At 47.3% G+C, this 20,799-nt stretch overlaps 1 protein-coding gene across 1 annotated transcript in view; it reads left to right on the forward strand.

Annotated features, from left to right (window-relative positions):
* The window catches only part of POLE4 (DNA polymerase epsilon 4, accessory subunit), a 104,424-nt gene extending 85,086 nt beyond the window's left edge, over positions 1–19,338 (forward strand). The window contains exon 4 of the mRNA XM_063915911.1: positions 19,145–19,338. Within this exon, the coding sequence (XP_063771981.1) occupies positions 19,145–19,158 (14 nt within the window). The 3' untranslated portion in view covers positions 19,159–19,338. The remainder of the gene's footprint in view (positions 1–19,144) is intronic.
* Positions 19,339–20,799: the final 1,461 nt, after the last annotated feature.

Raw genomic sequence — 20,799 nt, forward strand, 5'->3', positions numbered from 1 at the left:
TGGAGGCACAAGTATTATTTATATATTTTTAAAAATATTATTATTATTTTTTTTTTAAAATGGAATGGTAAAAATCAGGAAAAAAAAATGTGCGGGGTCCCCCCTCCTAAGCATAACCAGCCTCGGGCTCTTCGAGCCGGTCCTGGTTCTAAAAATCCGGGGGGAAAACTGACATGGGATCCCCCGTATTTTTAAAACCAGCACCGGGCTCTGGTGCTGGTGCAAAAAACTGACATGGGGTCCCCCGTATTTTTTACACCAGCATCGGGCTCCACTAGCTGGGTAGATAATGCTACAGCCGGGGGTCACTTTTATACACAGCGCCCTGCGGCCGTGGCATTAAATACGCAACTAGTCACCCCTGGCCTTCAATCAAGGGGTCCCCCCCCTCCAGCCACCCAAGGGCCAGGGGTGAAGCCCGAGGCTGTCCCCTCCCCCCCCCCCCCTCCCCCCATCCCAACGTCTGCAGTTCCTAAGAATGATACTGGATACGGTGTCTCAGAAGGTGTTCCTTCCTTTGAACAAGGCATTAGCTCTCCAAGCTATAGTGCGCTCAGTGCTCCGACCCTGTAAGGTCTCAATACATCTTTGCATACTCTTGCTGGGCAAGATGGTGGCCGCATACAAAGCAGTCCAATACGGTAGTTTTCATGCCCGGCCTTTTCAACTGGTTTTGCTGGACAGATGGTCGGGGTCTCATCTGCACATGCATCAGCTTGTGACCTTATCTCCGAAGGCGCGGATTTCTCTGTTATGGTGGCTACAAATTCTTCACCTGGTGGAAGGCCAGCGTTTCAGTACCCACTCATGGACTCTTCTGACGACGGATGCAAGCCTCCTGTGACTCGGGGCCAGTTCCAGGGGAGGTGGTCGAGTCGGGAATTGGCACTACTGATAAATGTCCTGGAACTCGGGCATATTACGATGCCCTTCTTCAAGCCTCCTATCTCATGTGGGATCAAGCTATCCAAGTTCAGTCCGACAACGCTACGGCGGTGGCGTACATAAACCGACAAGGGGGAACAAGAAGCAAGACAGCAATGCGAGAGGTGTCAGAAATACTCTTCTGGGCGGAAGCCAACGCAAGAGCCATCTCCGCCATATTCATTCCAGGAGTGGACAGTTGGGAGGCGGACTTCCTCAGCAGGCAAGATCTCCATCCGGGGGAATGGGGTCTTTATCCTCAGGTGTTTCAGCAATTGATTCGCCAGTGGGGGTGTCCGCAGATAGATCTGGTGGCTTCTTGTCTAAACCACAAGCTATGTTGTTACTGTTCCAGAACGAGGGATCCGCAGGCAGTAGCAGTGGACGCGCTGACGTCTCCATGGAATTACCAGTTGGTTTACCTGTTTCCTACAACCCCGCTCATTCCAAAGGTTCTAAAAAGACTCAAGAGGGAAAGAGTTCAGGCAATTCTAATTGCCCCGTATTGGCCTCAACGGGCATGGTACACAGACCTCCTGACCATGTCTCTGGAGGAACCCTGGCCTCTGCCGCTTCAAAAGGATCTTCTGCAGCAAGGGCCGTTTGTCTATCCAGACTTACAGCGGCTACGTTTGACGGCTTGAAAGTTGAGTGGGATATTCTAGCCACAAAGGGTCTCCCTTCCAATGTTATTTCTACTATGGTCCAGGGCCGGAAGACTGTTAAGTCAAAGCACTACCACCGTATCTAGAAGAAATGGTGTGAGGGTATAAAGGTTTCTCCTGTGGAATTTCATATTGGTCGTTTTCTGCTTTCCCTGCAAGCAGGTTTGGATATGGGCCTATGACTCGGCTCCATCAAAGTACAGATTTCAGCACTCTCGATTTTCTCTCAGAAACATCTTGCGTTGTTGCCGGAGTTGCTGACTTTCCTGAAAGGGGTTCTTCATAGGCAACCACCTTTTGTCCCTCCCACGGCTCTGTGGGATCTCAGTGTGGTTTTGTCTTTTTTTCAATCTGACTAGTTTGAACCTTTACAGAAGGTGGAATTGAAATTTCTCACTTGGAAGACCATCCTGCTGCTTGCTTTGGCGTCTGCAAGGCGTGTCTCTGAATTGGGGACCTTGTCTTGTAAGATGGAGCTGAACTCGGAACCCGACCTCAATTTTTGCCGAAGGTGGTGTCAGCTTTTAACGTGAATCAGCCTATTGCGGTTCCGGTGTTGGCTGACGCTTCTGTGGGCTCAGAGTCCTAGGATGTGGTGAGGGCTCTGAGGATTTAGGTCAAGAGGCCGGCTCGTCATCGGAAATCTGACTCTCCGTTTGTCCTTTATGATGCCACCAAGATTGGTCGGCCAGCTTCTAAGCACTCTATTGCTCGCTGGCTCAGGCTAATTTCAACAGGCCTATACTTCGGCAGCTCTGCCTTTGCTGACGTCTATTCAGGCCCACTCAACAAGGTCGGTGGGTTCTTCCTGGTCGGCCTTGCAGTAGTGCCGAACTGCTAATTGGTCTGGTTCGAACACTTTTGTAAAGTTCTATAGGTTCGACACCTTGGCCAAGGATGAACTTCAGTTTGGTCAGGTGGTTTTCTCTTACGTCCTAGAGGATGCTGGGGTCCACATTAGTACCATGGGTATAGACGGGTCCACAAAGAGCCACTGGCACTTTAAGAGTTTAATAGTGTGGGCTGGCTCCTCCCTCTATGCCCCTCCTACCAGACTCAGTTTAGAAAATGTGCCCAGAGGAGCCGGTCACAGCTAGGGGAGCTCCATAGGAGTTTTTCTAGTTTTATTTTTTTCATTAGAGTTTAGGCACAGGGAGGCTGCTGGCAACAGCCTCCCTGCTTCGTGGGACTTAGGGGGGGAGTAGTGTCCAACTCTGAGAGGTTAATGGCTACTATCTCCGCTGACAGGACGGACACTGAGCTCCTGAGGGTGATGATTGTTGGCCGCCCCAGGCGACCGCTCACTCCCGCAGCATGCCGCCACCCCCTAACAGAGCCAGAAGATTCCGGTGGCAAGTGAGTCACCGGCGCGCCTGACAAGCAGGGAGCCGGTGTGAATGGCGGCAACTGGGTAGGAGCGCAGTACTAACTGCGCTCCGGAGAGCTCAATGGTACACAGTGCGGCGCAGTGAGGTGGCGCCCTGAGCCAGCGCAGATACCCTACACTGGTCACTCAAGGCTACCAAGGACCTCGGTGACGCTGTTAGCAAAATCCTTAGGCCAGTATAATCTTTTGAAAGTGCGGGAAGAGAGGTCATTTCCATGGGGAGGAGCTTCTCAGAGCGGACCCAGCAGCGTTCAGCGCCATTTTCTCCCTGCAGACACAGATCCAGAGACGCTGACAGGGAGTGCTGTCCCTCCACACGACTCCAGCTATCCTGTGCGGTACCAAGGGGTTGTAGAAGGGGAGGGGGGGGGGGGGGGCGGAGGCTGTAAATTTCTGTGTAGTCTATTAAGGGTACACAGTCAGCACCAGGTATTTTGTTATAACTACCTAATTAAGCACTGTGTGTGTGCTGGCTCCAACCTGTGTTTCTCTGAAAGATCTTGGGGAATAAACGGTGTCTGACATTTTCCTGTGTGAGTGTGGTGTATGTTTTCTCACATAGCCATGTCCAGGGACTCTGTGTCTTATGCTGCAGAGGATATTTCTTCCGCAGAGGAATCCATTCCATGTACCCAGGAATGTAATGTATTGTCTCAGATTCTCATTAATGAGCCATAATGGCTGACTTCTATTAAGGGAATTATCTCTCAGATCTCTACTAGGGTAGCTCATACTGAGACGGAAACTCAGGTTTTAAAAAATTCTATGGCTGTTTGGTCAGGTTCTGTTCCTATTCCTTCTCAATCCCCTAGCATATTCCCTAAGAAACGTGCACTTGCCCAGATTATGCAAGATGACACGGATACCGACTCTGACATGGCAGACGGTGATGCGGATATGCTGAGGGGGGTGGCATCCCTGGCTAAGGGGGTGCAGCTCATGATTGAGGCCATTAGAGATGTGTTAAACATTACTGACACACCACCTGAGCAGGTTGAGGAGGCTTACTTCACAGACAATAAGAAAGCCTTGCTAACCTTTCCTGCATCTAAAGAATTAAATGCTTTATTTGAAAAATCCTGGGAAACCCCGGCGAAAAAAATTCCAGATCCCCAAGAGGGTTCTGGTTGCTTTTCCCTTCCCTGAGTAGGATTGAAAAAGATGGGATAACCCACCCATAGTTGACGCCTCTGTCTCCAGACTGTCAAAAACGGTGGTTTTACCTGTCCCTGGATCTACCGCGTTAAAAGAACCGGCAGATCGTAAGAGTGACACTATGCTCAAATCCATATACACTGCTTCAGGGGTGGTGGTAAGGCCTACTATTGCCTGTGCGTGGATCTCAAAAGCTATAGTAAAGTGGTCAGGCACTTTACTAGAAGACTTACAATGGATAGACGTGACATTGAACTGTTTTTACGTAACATACAGGGTTCTGTGGGGTTCATGGTGGAATCCATGAAGGACCTGGGTATGCTGAATGCACGGATATCTTCCATGTCTGTCTCAGCTCGCAGGGGACTCTGGCTACGCCAATGGTCCGCAGACGCGGAATCCAGGAGAAGTGTGGAGAACCTACCCTACACATGTCAGGCTCTATTTGGGGAAGCGTTGGATGCATGGATTTCCACGGCAACCATGGGTAAGTCACTGTTTCTTCCCTCAGCTACGCCTTCTACGAAGAAACCCTTTTCTTCATCCGCATCGCAGTCCTTTCGGACCACTAAGACAAATAAGTCAAAGCCCCCTACCACTTTCTTTAGAGGTGTATGTGCAAGATCCAAAAAGCCTGCACCTGCAGGCTCCCAGGACCAGAGGCCTGCTTCTGGTTCCTCAAAATCCTCAGCATGATGGTGGACCGCATAGCCTGGAGGACGGGGTCTGGTGGGTGCGAGGCTTAGACGTTTCAGCCACGTCTGGGTGTCCTCCGGCCTGGACACCTGGGTACAGGATATTGTATCCCAGGGGTACAGACTGGAGTTTCAAAAACTCCCACCTCACTGATTCTTCAAACCATGCTTGCCAGCGTTACTGACAGACAGGACTGTCCTACAAGAAGCCATTAAAAAATTGGAAAGGTCAGTGGTCATTGTTCCAGTTCCACCACATATGCAAAACAAGGGTTACTAGTCGAACCTTTTCGTGGTACTGAAACCGGATGGTTCGGTCAGACCGAGTTTGAACTTGAAATTGTTAAACCCTTATCTGAGGGAGTTCAAGTTCAGAATGGAGTCTCTGAGAGCGGTGATCTAAGGTCTAGAGGAGGGGGAGTTTCTAGTATCCCTGGATATCAAGGATGCGTACCTCCACATTCTGATTTGGCCGCCACCCCAGGCTTATCTCAGGTTTCCACTGTTAAACAGTCACTATCAGTTTCAGGGACTGCCATTCGGTCTCTCCACGGCACTGAGGGTGTTCCCCAAGGTGATGGCAGAGATGATGGTTTTCCGCAGACAGGGAGTGAACATAATGCCATATCTGGACGAACTGCTGATAAAGGCATCGACCAGGGAGACCCTTTTGCAGTCCATTGCTCTCACGACTCGTCTGCTCAGGGAACATGGTTGGTTCATGAACCTTCCAAAGTTACATTTGGAGCTGACAAGGAGATTGTCTTTCCTGGGGACACGGAAGTGCAGAGGGTGTTTCTACCGGAGGAAAAAGCGTTGGTGATTCAAACAATGGTCCGGGATGTCCTGAAGCCAGCCCGGGTATCGGTTCATCAGTGCATTCGCCTTCTGGGGAAGATGGTTGCCTCCTACGAGGCTCTACAGTACGGAAGATTTCATGTTCGATCCTTCCAACTGGGTCTCATCTACATATGCATCTTTATACGATCCACATCCTATGAGATATATTTGTATGATACATTTTTACATGAAATATTATTTTTATTTTAATAAGCTTCAGATGAGTACAAAATTTGATTGGCATGTTATAAGCAACCAGTTGCAATTAAGGTTATGCTTATTACACAAATTTATATATATATATATATATATATATATATATATATATATATATATATATATATATATATATTGGAGTTGCAGTCTTTAAACTGGGTGTGGTATGATATGTCTACATTCATCATGTAGACAGTGATGCAATAACATGTTAAAATGTCAGAATATAATCACTGACGGCCCAGCTGTGACTTGTTTCCTCCTTACCCAGATGCAGCTGCTTCAGCATGACTTCTGGGTCCTGCTGGTCATGTGACTGTCATTACCATGTCAGATCTGTGGTCGTCCAGCATTCCAGTGAGCATTTCTCCCCTAACCCTCGCGTCTGCAGTGTAACCCTAATGTCGACATTCTTGCAATATTGGCATTTCACATCGACATTCTGAGAATTTTTACATTCTCTGCATAACTGAGCTGTCCCAGCCTGCCGGGGAAGACAGAAAGGTGAGCACTACCATCAGTCCTGTGTTATGCCACCAGTAAAGCATCCTGAGACAATTCATGTGTGGAGTTGCTTCTCAGCCAAGGGAGTGGGCTCACTCACAATTTTGCCTAAGAACACAGCCATGAATAAAGAAAGGTACCAAACATCCTCCAAGAACAACTTCCCCCCAACCATCCAAGAACAGTTTGGTGACTAACAATCCCTTTTCCAACATGATGGACCACCTTGCCATAAGGCAAAAGTGATAACTAAGTGGCTCAGGGAACAAAACATCGAAATTTTGGGTCTATGGCCAGGAAACTCCAGAAACCTTAATCCCATTGAGAACTTGTGGTCAATCCTCAATCGGCGGGTGGACAAACAAAACCCCACAAATTCTGACAAACTCCAAGCATTGATTAGGTAAGAATGGGCGGCCGGCCATCGGTCAGTATGTGGCCCACAAGTTGATAGACAGCATGCCAGGGCGAATTGCAGAGGTCTTGAAAAAGAATGGTCAACACTGCAAATATTGACTCTGCATAAACTTAATGTAATTGTTAATAAAAGCCTTTGACACTTATGACATGCTTGTGATTTTACTTCAGTATACCATAGTAACATCTGACAAAAGATCTAAAAACACTGAAACAGCAAAATTTGTGAAAAACAATACTTTTGGTCACGGCTGTACTAAACTTTGAAAAGTGACACATTTCACTGTGATAAAAAAAGTACCAGTGTATCTTCTCCTAAATGCCATGTCACAGGCTGGGTTTGAAAAATGACAGGAGTTGGTTGGTACTTGAAAAGTGATACATTTCACGGTGTTAAAGGTTTAGTACATCTGGCCCCCTATCTTTATTTTGTTTGTAGGTAATTAATTTCCATAACAAAGAGGGTATACTATCTAGGATCATCTGCTGTCCCACACACTAACAAAAAACAAACAAGCATGATATTGGCTGCAATAGTGCATAATGGGGGGTCATTCCGAGTTGTTCGCTCGCAAGCTGCTTTTAGCAGCTTTGCACACGCTAAGCTGCCGCCTACTGGGAGTGAATCTTAGCTTATCAAAATTGCGAACGAAAGATTCGCAATATTGCGAAAAGACTTCTCTGTGCAGTTTCTGAGTAGCTCGAGACTTACTCTGCCAGTGCGATCAGTTCAGTGCTTGTCCTTCCTAGTTTGACGTCACAAACACACCCAGCGTTCGGCCAGACACTCCTCCGTTTCTCCAGCCACTCCCGCGTTTTTCCCAGAAACGGTAGCGTTTTTTCACACACCCATAAAACGCCCAGTTTCCGCCCAGAAACACCCACTTCCTGTCAATCACATTACGATCACCAGAATTAAGAAAAAACCTCGTAATGCCGTGAGTAAAAAACCTAACTGCATAGCAAATTTACTTGGTGCAGTCGCACTGCGGACATTGCGCATGCGCATTAGCGACTAATCGCTCCGTTGCGAAAAAAAAATAACGAGCGAACAACTCGGAATGACCCCCAATGTTTGGATGTATTAATTGTATGTTTTTATAGTGGGTGTAGTATGTTATGCTGGCGCCGGAATTCCGACCGCCGGCATACCGACAGCTGGGCGAGCGCAAATGAGCCCCTTGCGGGCTCGTAGTGCTCGCCACGCTGTGGTCACGGTGGCACGCGACGCTATCTATTCTCCCTCCAGGGGGGTCGTGGACCCCCAAGAGGGAGAAAAGCTGTCTATATGCCGGCGGTCGGGATTCCAGCGCCGGTATGTTGGTCGTCTGGAGCCCGGCCGCCGGCAAACTGAAGACCACCCCCTTATAGTGTATTGAACGTTATGCTGCCTGTTTGCCAAATCTGCACCTTAGGAAGCCACACCATTTTCCTTTCACTTTTGGAATTATCATTCATATGGTATTTCTAACGTTTGAAGGCAAGTTAGCTCTCCTTTCATACCAAAGTGGAGTAGTTTATAATTACTCTGACTAATTCCAGATAGTAAATATAATTTCTCATATGTCTTAGAGGATGCTGGGGACGACATCAAGACCATGGGGTATAGACGGAATCCGCAGGAGACATGGGCACTCTAAAAACTTTTCATTGGGTGTGAACTGGCTCCTCCCTCTATGCCCCTCCTCCAGGTTCAGTTTTAGAAATGTGCCCAGGTCGACTGGATGCACTCTGAGGAGCTCTACTGAGTTTCTCTGAAAAGACTTATGTTTAGGTTTTTTATTTTCAGGGAGATCTGCTGGCATCAGACTCCCTGCTACGTGGGACTGAGGGGGCAGAAGTAGGAACCAACTTCCTAAAGAGTTTCATGGCTCTGCTTCTGGCTGACAGGACCCCATTAGCTCCTGAAGGGAACTGAACGCTAGCCGTGCCTAGATGCTCACTCCCACAGCATGCCGTCACCCCCTCACAGAGCCAGAAGTCAGAAGACAGGTGAGTGTGAGAAGACGGATCTTCAGTCAAGAAAGTGACGGCTAAAGGTACCGTGCGGCTGGCGGGAGCGCAGCGCGCCATGTTGCCCACACATACGCAGGCACTGCAGGGTGGGTGGGGGGGCCTGTGCAGCATGAAACCTATGGAAACTGGCATAAATAAAGGACATAAGTTGCTGAGGCACAGTCCTACCCCCACCAGTATAAAAAATTACCTCATAAAAGCTGAGGAGAAACACACCATTGAAGAGTGGAGCCTCCTCCTCAGTCAGCCAGCACACTGCTCAGCGCCATTTTCTCTCTCCTCAGGCTGCAGAGACAACGCTGGTCCTCTACTACTGAACAAGTAAAAAATTAACGCTGCGCGCCATTGCTCCCACACATACACATGCAGAAGGCACTGTACGGGTGCAGGGCTCAGGGGGGGAGGGGGGCGCCCTGGGCAGCAATATTAACCTCAAGGGACACTGGCTAATATATTAGATACAGCGGAGGCAGTATATTGAAAAAACCCCGCCAGGATAAAGATTTTGAGCGGGACTGAAGCCCGCCGTTGAGGGGGCGGAGCTTGATCCTCCAGCACTAACCAGCGCCATTTTTCTTCACAGCAAGCTGCAGAGAAGCTGCTCCCCGGACTCTCCCCTGCTGAGCAAGTACAGAGGGCAAAAAAGAGGGGGGGGGGGCACATTTAATTGGCGCAGTAAGTGTATTATTTATTCTATAAAAAAGCGCTGTACAGTCTGGGATTTATTCCAGTGTCCAGTGGCGCTGGGTGTGTGCTGGCATACTCTCTCTCTGTCTATCCAAAGGGCCTTATTGGGGGGCTGTCCCCATAATTGTATATCCTAGTGTGTGTGGGAGTGTCAGTACGCGTGTGTCGACATGTCTGAAGCGGAAGGCTCGTCTAAGGAGGAGGTAGAGTAGATGATTGTGGTGTCTCCGTCGGCGACGCCGACACCTGATTGGATATGTAGAATGTTTTAAATGCAAATGTGTCCTTGTTAAATAAAAGATTGGACAAAGCAGAGTCCGGAGAAAAAGCAGGGAGTCAATCCATGGCTATGACTGTGTCACAAGGCCCTTTGGGCTCTCATACCTTGTTCCAGGTAGCAGACACTGATACCGACACTGATTCTGACTCCAGTGTCGACTACGATGATGCGAAGTTACACCCAAGAGTGGCCAAAAATATTCATTATATGATTATTGCAATAAAAGATGTTTTACATATCACAGAGGACCCCTTGGTGCCTGACACGAGGGTATGCATGTTTAAGGAGAAGAAACCTGAGGTAACCTTTCCCCCATCTCATGAGCTGAACGCTTTATTTGAAAAAGCTTGGGAAACTCCGGACAAGAAACTGCAGATTCTCAAGGGAATTCTTATGGCGTATCCTTTCCCCGCACAGGACAGGTTACGGTGGGAATCCTCGCCCAGGGTGGACACGGCAGCCCTCAAGGATCCTGCTGATCGCAGACAGGAGACTACCTTAAAATCAATTTATGCACATACGGGTGCCTTGCTCAGACCGGCAGTAGCGTCGGCATGGGTATGTAGCGCAATAGCAGCATGGGCAGATAACTTGTCATCTGACATTGACACCCTAGATAAGGATAGCATTTTATTGACCTTGGGTCATATTAAAGACGCAGCGTTATATATGAGAGACGCTGCGAGAGACGTTGGGCTATTGGGTTCAAGAGCCAATGCCATGGCAATTTCGGCTAGGCGAGCCCTGTTGACCCGCCAATGGACGGGTGATGCTGATTCAAAGAGACATATGGAAACTTTGCCTTACAAGGGTGAGGTTTTGTTTGGGGAGGGCCTCGCAGACCTGGTTTGCACAGCTACCGCGGGTAAATCTTCTTTTTTGCCTTATGTTCCCCCACAGCAAAAGAAAACACCTCAATATCAGATGCAGTCCGTTCGGTCGCATAAGTCCAGAAGAGGTCAGGGCTCATCCTTCCTCGCCAGAGATAAGGGTAGAGGGAAAAGAATGCCTGCTACGGCTAGTTCCCAGGAACAGAAGTCCTCCCCGGCTTCTACAAAATCCACCACATGACGCTGGGGCTCCACTGCGGGAGTCCGCGCCGGTGGGGGCACGCCTTCGACTCTTCAGCCAGGTCTGGGTTCTGTCAGATTTGGATCCTTGGGCGATAGAAATTGTATCCCAAGGCTACAAACCGGAATTCGAAGAAGTACCTCCTCGCCGATTTTTCAAGTCGGCTTTGCCAGCTTCTCCCCCAGACAGGGAAATAGTTTTAGCTGCAATACAAAAGCTGTGTCGACAGCAGGTGATTATCAAGGTTCCCCTAATACAACAGGGGAAAGGGTACTATTCAACCCTATTTGTGGCCCCGAAACCGGATGGCTCGGTCAGACCCATTCTGAATCTAAAATCCCTAAACCTGTATCTAAAGAGGTTCAAATTCAAGATAGAATCTCTCCGGGCAGTGATCTCCAGCCTGGAAGGGGGGGATTTTATGGTATCACTAGACATAAAGGATGCTTACCTTCATGTCCCCATTTATCCTCATCAGGCGTACCTGAGATTCTCTGTACAGGACTGTCATTACCAGTTTTAGACGTTGCCGTTTGGGCTTTCCACGGCCCCGAGGATTTTCACCAAGGTAATGGCGGAAATGATGGTGCTCCTACGCAGGCAAGGAGTCACAATTATCCCATACTTGGACGATCTCCTGATAAAAGCGAGATCGAGAGATCAGTTGCTGAAAAGCGTGTCACTCTCCCTGAGAGTGCTGCAGCAACACGGCTGGATCCTAAATCTGCCAAAGTCGCAGTTGATTCCAACGACTCGGATATCATTTTTAGGCATGATTCTGGACACGGAAAAGAGGGTTTTTCTCCCAACGGAAAAAGCCCAGGAACTCCAGAACATGGTCAGAGACCTGTTAAAGTCAAAAAGAGTGTCAGTTCATCAATGCACTCGAGTACTGGGAAAGATGGTGGCGGCGGCCTACGAGGCCATCCCCTTCGGCAGGTTCCATGCGAGGACATTTCAGTGGGACCTTCTGGACAAGTGGTCGGGGTCCCATCTATAAATACCTCAGAAAATAAGCCTGTCCCCCAGGGCCAGGGGGTGTCTCCTGTGGTGGCTGCAGAGTGCTCACCTTCTAGAGGGTCGCAGGTTCGGCATTCAAGGACTGTGGTCAAGCCAGGAGGCTTGTCTACACATCAACGTGCTGGAATTAAGGGCCATATACAACTGCCTACGACAAGCGGAGACTCTTCTTCGCGACCTACCTGTTCTGATTCAGTCGGACAACATCACAGCAGTGGCTCATGTAAACCGCCAAGGCGGGACAAGGAGCAGAGTGGCAGTGGCAGAAGCCACCAGGATTCTTCGCTGGGCGAAAAAAAACACGTAAGCGCGCTGTCAGCAGTCTTCATTCCGGGAGTGGACAACTGGAAAGCAGACTTCCTCAGCAGACACGATCTCCATCCAGGAGAGTGGGGTCTGCATGAAGAAGTTTTTGCAGAGATAACAAGTCTTTGGTGGCTTCCTCATATAGACATGATGGCGTCACGCCTCAACAAGAAACTTCGGAGGTATTGTTCCAGGTCAAGGGACCCTCGGGCTGTAGCGGTAGACGCCCTGGTGACACCGTGGGTGTTTCAGTCGGTCTATGTCTTCTCTCCTCTTCCACTCATCTCAAAAATACTGAGAATCATAAGACGAAAAAGAGTCCAGACAATACTCATTGTTCCAGATGGGCCTCGAAAGGCCTGGTATTCAGATCTTCAGGAGATGCTCATAGAAGATCCGTGGCCGCTTCTCCCAGGGAGGACCTGTTGCAGCAGGGGCCCTGCGTGTTCCAAGACTTACCGCGGTTACGTTTGACGGCATGGCGGTTGAACGCCTAATCCTAGCTAGAAAAGGTATTCCGGGGGAAGTCATCCCTACTCTGATAAAAGCTAGGAAGGAGGTGACAGCGAAACATTATCACCGTATCTGGAGGAAATATGTATCTTGGTGTGAAGCCAAGAATGTTCCTACGGAAGATTTCCACCTGGGCTGTTTTCTCCACTTTCTGCAGACAGGAGTGGATATGGGCCTAAAGTTAGGCTCCATTAAGGTGCAGATTTCGGCCCTGTCAATATTCTTTCAGAAGGAATTGGCTTCTCTCCCAGAAGTCCAGACTTTTGTAAAGGGAGTGCTGCCTCCTTTTGTGCCCCCAGTGGCGCCATGGGACCTTAACGTGGTGTTAAAGTTCCTTAAGTCACACTGGTTTGAACCTCTTCAAACAGTTGAGTTAAAATTTCTCACTTGGAAAGTGGTCATGTTGTTAGCCTTGGCATCTGCGAGGCGGGTGTCCGAATTGGCGGCTCTGTCTCACAAAAGCCCCTATCTGATTTTCCATGTGGATAGAGCAAGAGTTGAGGACTCGTCCTCAATTTCTGCCTAAGGTGGTTTCATCATTTTATATGAACCAACCTATTGTGGTGCCTGTGGCTACGGGTGACTTGGAGGATTCCAAGTCTCTTGCTGTAGTCAGGGCCTTAAAAGTTTATGTAGCCAGGACGGCTCGGGTTAGGAAAACAGAGGCACTGTTTGTCCTGTATGCAGCCAACAAGGTTCGCGCTCCTGCTTCTAAGCAGACTATTGCCCGCTGGATCTGTAACACGATTCAGCAGGCTCATTCTACGGCTGGATTGCCGTTACCAAATTCGGTAAAGGCCCATTCCACTAGGAAGGTGGGCTCTTGGGCGGCTGCCCGAGGTGTCTCGGCATTACAACTTTGCCGAGCAGCTACTTGGTCGGGTTCAAACACTTTTGCTAAATTCTATAAGTTTGATACCTTGGCTGATGAGGACCTCATGTTTGCTCAATCGGTGCTGCAGAGTCATGCGCACTCTCCCGCCCAGTCTGGAGCTTTGGTATAATCCCCATGGTCCTTACGGAGTCCCCAGCATCCTCTAGGACGTAAGAGAAAATAAGATTTTAAACCTACCGGTAAATCTATTTCTCCTAGTCCGTAGAGGATGCTGGGCGCCCGTCCCAGTGCGGACTAAATTCTGCAAGGCTTGTATATAGTTATTGCTTACATAAGGGTTATGTTACAGTTTGGTCAGTGTCTGGCTGAAGCTGTTTTGTTTCATACTGTTAACTGGTTAGTATATTCCATGTTGTACGGTGTGGATGGTGTGGGCTGGTATGTATCTTGCCCTTAGATTAACAAAAATCCTTTCCTCGTACTGCCGTCTCCTCTGGGCACAGTTCTTTAACTGAGGTCTGGAGGAGGGGCATAGAGGGAGGAGCCAGTGCACACCCATCTAAAGTCTTTAGAGTGACCATGTCTCCTGCGGAGCCTGTCTATACCCCATGGTCCTTACGGAGTCCCCAGCATCCTCTACGGACTAGGAGAAAAAGATTTACCGGTAGGTTTAAAATCTAATTTTTCCCTCCACCTCAAGTCTGATTTAACCTGAAAAGAGAATTCAAGCAGCATACCTTTTTCCAAAAAAGGTGGGAGTCACCCCGCATTTTAGACAGGGCCCTGTCATAAAAGAGAAAAGGCGTTTCTCCCTGCGCCTGGAATGGCTTCACTTAAGGAGCCGACAGACCGCAAGTGAGTGAGGTGATTTATTGATGTGGCCAATGGGACACTACTCAGGCCTACCATTGTCTGTGAACGGGGGAGTAGTGCTATTGAAAAGTGGTCAGAAAACTTGTCATTAGACATTGACACAATAGATGGAGACGAGATACTCCTAACGTTAGGTCATATCAAAGACGCTCCTGTGTACGTACTAGAATCAATTAAATATATTGGTTTCTTGGGATCAAGAACCGCTACCATGGCAGGATCGGCTCGGAGGGCGTTGTGGATTCGCCAGTAGAATGCTGATGTAGATTCCAAAATAAAATATGGAGGCTCTCCCGTATAAAGGTGAGGGCTTGTTTGGTGATGGGCTGGATGCGTTAGTCTCGGTGGCTACCGCAGGTAAGTCGACATTCTTGCCTTATGCTCCTACATCGGCGAAAAAGACACCACTCTCACATACAGTCCTTTCGGCCCAACAAATACAAAAAGGCCAAAGGTCTCCCCCTTTTTTTGCAGGAAGGGGAAAAGGAAAGAAATCTGCAGCGTCTCCCGGATCGCAGGAGCAGCAGTCCACCCCTGCATCTGCCAAATCGGCAGCATAACGCTGGGGCTACCTTGCGGGAGTCCGCTCGGGTGGGAGCACGTCTGAAACTTTTCAGCCAAATCTGGATTCAATCTGGCCTGGACCAATGGGTCTTACAAATACTGTCCCATGGGTACAAACTAGAGTTTCAAGACGTCCCCCCATGCCGATTTTTCAAATCGACCTTGCCAGCTTCTCTTCCGGGAAGAGAGGCAGTAACAACGGCAATTCAAAAATTGTCAGGATCAGGTCATTGTCCTGGTACCCTTGGCACAGTAAAGAGAAGGTTTTTTTATTCAAGCCTCTTCGTAGTTCCGAAGCCGGACGGCTCGGTCAGACCGATTTTAAACCTGAAAAATCTGAATCTCTACCTGAAAAGGTTCAAGTTCAAGATGGAATCCCTGAGGGTAGTGATTTCCAGTCTCGAAGAGGGGGACTTCATGGTGTCAGTAGACATAAAAGATGCTTACTTGCATGTTCCCATTTATCCTCCTCAGCAAGCTTATCTGAGATTCGCAGTACAGGATTGCCATTACCAGTTTCAGACGTTGCCGTTTGGACTCTCCACGGCACCGAGGGTATTCACCAAGGTGATGGTCCTCCTTCGTTAAAAAGGAGTCAATATAATTCCTTATCTGGCCGATCTGATAAAAGCGAGATCCAGTGAACAGTTGGTGCAGAACATCGCACTCTCCCTGTCAATACTCCAACAACACGGTTGGATCACGAATTTTCCAAAGTCGCATTTGGAACCGACGACAAGATTGTCCTTTTTAGGGATGATTCTGGACACAGAAGTACGGAGAGTATTTCTTCCAGTGGAAAAGGCTCTGGAAATCCAGAAAATGGTCAAACAAATATTGAAACCAACAAGCGTGTTGATCCATCAATGCATTCGGTTGTTGGGGAAAATGGTAGCGGCCTACGAGGCCATACAGTTTGGCCGATTTCATGCCAGAGTATTCCAGTGAGACCTGTTGGACAAATGGTCCGGATGCCACCTACACATACACCGGAAAATAATCCTGTCCCCCAAAGCCAGGATTTCGCTTCTGTGGTGGCTACACAGTTCTCACCTACTAGAGGGACGCAGTTTTGGGATTCACGACTGGGTCCTAATAACCACGTATGCAAGTCTCCGAGGCTGGAGAGCTGTCACACAGGGGGAAAGCTTCCAAGGAAAATGGTCAAGTCAGGAAGCCTGCCTTCACATAAACATTCTGGAATTGAGAGCCATTTACAACGGACTTCTACAAGCGGTACATCTTCTTCAAGATCCCGTGCAGATCCAGTCGGACAATGTAACAGCAGTCTCGTACATAAACAGGCAAGGCGGAATGAAAAGCAGAGCGGCAATGGCAGAGGTGACAAGGATTCTCCTCTGGGCAGAAAGACATGTTAGAGCTCTGTCAGCAATTTTCATTCCGGGAATGGACAACTGGGAAGAAGACTTCATCCAGGAGAGTGGGGCCTCCACCAAGAAGTCTTTGCAGAGGTGACGAGTCTTTGGGGAGTTCCTCAAGTAGACATGCTGGCATCTCGTCTCAACAAGAAGCTTCAGCTACAGAGATATTATTCCAGGCCAAGGGACCCTCAAGCAATAAGGTTGATGCACTGGTGACACCGTGGGTGTTTCAGTCGGTGTATGTATTCCCTCCACTTCCTCTCATTCCAAAAGTTCTAAAGATCATAAGAAGAACAAAGATTCGGGCAATCCTCATTGTCCCAGACTGGTCAAGGATGGCTTGGTATCCAGATCTTCAGGAATTACTTATAGGAGATCCCTGGCCTCTTCCTCTACACGAGGACCTGTTACAACAGGGGCCGTGCGTGTATCAGGACTTACCGCGGCTACGTTTGACGGCATGGCGGTTGAACGCAAAATCCTAGCCCGAAAGGGTATTCCCAGTGAGGTCATTCCCACACTTATTCAGCCCAGAAAAGGGGTAACGTCTAAACATTACCACCGTATTTGGAGAAAATATGTTTCTTGGTGTAAATCCAAGGAGGCTCCTACGGAAGAGTTTCAGCTAGGGCGTTTTCTCCATTTTCTACAAGCAGGTGTGGATGCGGGCCTAAAATTGGGGCCCAATTAAGGTACAGATTTCAGCCTTATCTGCTTTCTTTCATAAACAATTGGCCTCCCTTCCAGAAGTTCAGACTTTCGTGAAGGGCGTGTTGCACATCCAACCTCCATTTGTGCCTCCAGTGGCACCATGGGATCTCAATGTGGCGTTTCAGATCCTTCAATCACATTGGTTTGAACCTTTACAGAAGGTGGAGTTGAAGTTCCTCACTTGGAAAGTGGTCATCCTGTTGTCCTTGGCATCTGCAAGGCGGGTGTCTTGAGTTAGCAGCATTGTCTCACAAGAGCCCTTATTTGATCTTCCATGAAGATAGAGCTGAATTGTGGACACGTCAGCAATTTCTACCGAAGGTGGTTTCCTCTTTCCACATGAACCAACCTATTGTGGTACCTGTGGTTACTGACGCTTTCGCTGAGTCAAAGTCTCTGGATGTGGTCAGAGCTTTGAAGATTTATGTCGCCAGAACGGCTCAGATTAGGAAAACAGAGGCTCTGTTTGTCCTGTATGCTCCCAACAAGATTTGGTGTCCCTCTTCCGAGCAGACCATTGCGCGCTGGATCTGTGGTACGATTCAGCGTGCTCGTTCCACAGCAGGGTTGCCGTTACCGAAATCGATGAAGGCCCATTCTACTAGAAAGGTGGGCTCGTCCTGGGCGGCTGCCCGGGGGGTCTCGGCGTTACAGCTTTGCCAAGCAGCTACTTGGTCGGGATCAAACACTTTTTTGCTAAGTTTTACAAGTTTGATACCCTGGCCGATGATGACCTCAAGTTTGGTCAATCGGTGCTGCAGAGTCATCCGCACTCTCCCGCCTGTGCTAGAGCTTTGGTATAACCCCATGGTTCTAATGTGACCCCAGCATCCTCTAGGACGTATGAGAAAATAGGATTTTAATACCTACCGGTAAATCCTTTTCTCTTAGTCCGTAGAGGATGCTGGGCGCCTGTCCCAGTGCGTACTGTATCTGCAGTTGTTAGTTGTGGTCACACACATGTTGTGTTACGTTTATTGTCAGCATGTTGCTGCAATTGTTCATGCCGTTGGCTTGTGTTCTGTTGAATGCCACGGTGTGCAGCATGCTTGAGGTGTGAGCTGGTCTGAATCTCATCTTAGTTTAACAATAAATCCTTTCCTCGAAATGTCAGTCTCCCTGGGCAGAGTTCCTATAACTGGTGTCTGGAGGAGGGGCATAGAGGGAGGAGCCAGTTCACACCCTTTCAAAGTCTTGAAGTGCCCATGTCTCCTGCGGATCCCGTCTATACCCATGGTTCTAATGTGACCCCAGCTTCCTCTACGGACTAAGAGAAAAGGATTTACCGGTAGGTATTAAAATCTTATTTTCGCCAAATTATTTCATCCCACGAAATAGACCTGTTGACATTTATTAAGCAACATCTGACAACTATAAATCTGTTATTGGTATACGTTTGGGCTACAACAAAGTTTATTTACCTCCTTTAATATTTATCCTCCCTCTGTTTCTAGCACCGCTTTTATAAATGTCTATGGTACTGTATCATGCAAATTGCAGTAACTACCACAAGGGCGCTGTGTAATAATCTGAGACTTGCTAAACCCATATTGTTGCTGCAACATAGAAATATCAGTGGCTACCTAGTAGTATAGTTTCTTTCATTGGCGAATTTAAGTTTTGGTCAAATAATTTTGTAGACACGGGTAAATTTACTAAGATGGGAGTTCTATTTAAGATGGGATGTTGCCCATAGCAACCAATCAGATTGTACTTCTCATTATCTTCCAGAAAGTGCTAGATAAATATCTGGAATCTGGTTGTTATAAGCAACATCCCATCTTAAATAGAACTCCCATCTTAGTAAATTTACCCCTATATTGGCAGTTAACATTTCTGACAGGCTTATGTCAATTATCATTCAGCCCTTTTGTTTAAAAGGCTGTACGCCAATTGTGTCATTGAGCACTGAACTATATTTCTGTGTACGTGTAAGTAGTTCCTTTTGGAGTTGGGTTAAATGGGGAGAAAGTAAAAAATGCATATACAGAGGACTCTGATATTTGTGCTGACAACATTGTTCTAGACACTTTTTTTTTTTTTTTTTGGCTACTGAGCATTCTTTTTTTCTTTTGGTCACCAGGCACGTTGGATTAGATGGAATAGAAATCATCTTGGACATATGCTATTGGAATGTTTTGCCCAAAGTATAATTAAGGACTATTTAGCAAAGGATCTCACTGTGCTCCAATAGGGTGTTTATACTTTGTTTTAATTGTTTTGTTCCCTCTTCACAATTTTCTCTTGGGAGAAAAATAAACTTATGTTTGAAATGTATTTCATTATTTATTTATTTTTTTAATATAAGCTTTTTGTTAATTATGTTCCATCTTTTAAACTCTCAACTATTAAACAATTCTATGTGTGTTTTTAATGAACATAGTAAGTTCTAAGGAAAAACATTTTTTAATGTTCTTTGAGTATCTTGGCAGACCATCTACTGAATTGTCTATCTGTAAATTCACAGGCACTTATATAATAGCCTGAGAGCTTAAGGCTGTGCGGGAATTTCAGCAAGTCTGCCTGTATTTTTAAAGAGGCAATCGTTAAAAGGCAAAGCTAGGTTAGTTGGTTTTGCCTTCTAAATGATTGGAACTTCCATTGAGTCTGCCCATATTTTTAAAGTAGCAATCAGCCTGCATCTTACAGGCAATTACACAAGTCCCCCCCCCCCCCCCCCCCCCCCCCCCCCCCCCCTGCATTCTTTGTTTTATTTCTGTGTGTTGGTGACTGCTAAGCACTTTGGAGAATGCTGGTGCTATGTTAATGATTATACAGTATGTGCAGCACTGATGTGCGGTGGGGGTGAGGAAGAGCCTTTCCTTTCATACTAACATTTGTGTCAGAGTTTGACTGCATAAAGTATATGAAAAATACAAAGAATATGTTTGAAATATCTTCTTTGCATTATTCTAATAATTTTTATAGCAAAACTCTGGAGTAAAAAGTCTATGGCACATCTCTGATCAAAACGCACCAAATATCCAGGAGTTTATACTGCTGCACCTGTGTATAATGCCCAGATGTACGATTTGGCTCATATATTGCATGTAATCTGCTCTGGTGCTTGCCAGTGCTTCCTGAGCTATTTAGCTCACCGCACATCCCTGAGGTGCAGGGGGTGAAAAAACATAAATTAGGGCAGCCTACAAATGAAAACACACAGTACAATGCTATAAATGTTATGTGAACATTTTAAAGTTCAAATAAACCTGTTCAGCAGCTATGGGTTTTTTTAACTTCAAATAGGTTTATAAATACCTGTTTTGGTCTTTACATTTTTGGTACACAAAGCAACACTTCCCGTGTGCTCCGTGTGCTCTTGAAGCAAGATGCGAGGGTAGAATTAGCAAAATATCTCCTGCATTTACCCTACGTAGTTTCCAGTAGCTATAAGTGAAAGTACTGGTTTCCTGTGACACTTTTAATCTGACTGATTAAAGCTTTAAGTAACATTTCAGGCTATTAACTATAGCCCTTTGTCTAACTGATATAGCCTAAACCTTAATGCACCCCTCTCCTCCTTGTGCCTCACCTCTCCGCAGGCCTGGCAAATCCTTGTTCGGGATCCAGGTGTTGGGAGCATATCAATGATGGGATCCTGGCACTGGACATTCCGAGTAGTGTCGGAAATTTGGCGTCTGTATTAAGACTGCTTGGATCCTGACTGGATCTCACGCAGGATATATGTTTAAATGCTATCATTAAAATTTTTACTGTAGGCAATTGAACTTTAAT

This window comes from Pseudophryne corroboree, chromosome 1, assembly GCF_028390025.1.
Source record: "Pseudophryne corroboree isolate aPseCor3 chromosome 1, aPseCor3.hap2, whole genome shotgun sequence".
Classification (NCBI taxonomy): Eukaryota; Metazoa; Chordata; class Amphibia; order Anura; family Myobatrachidae; genus Pseudophryne; species Pseudophryne corroboree.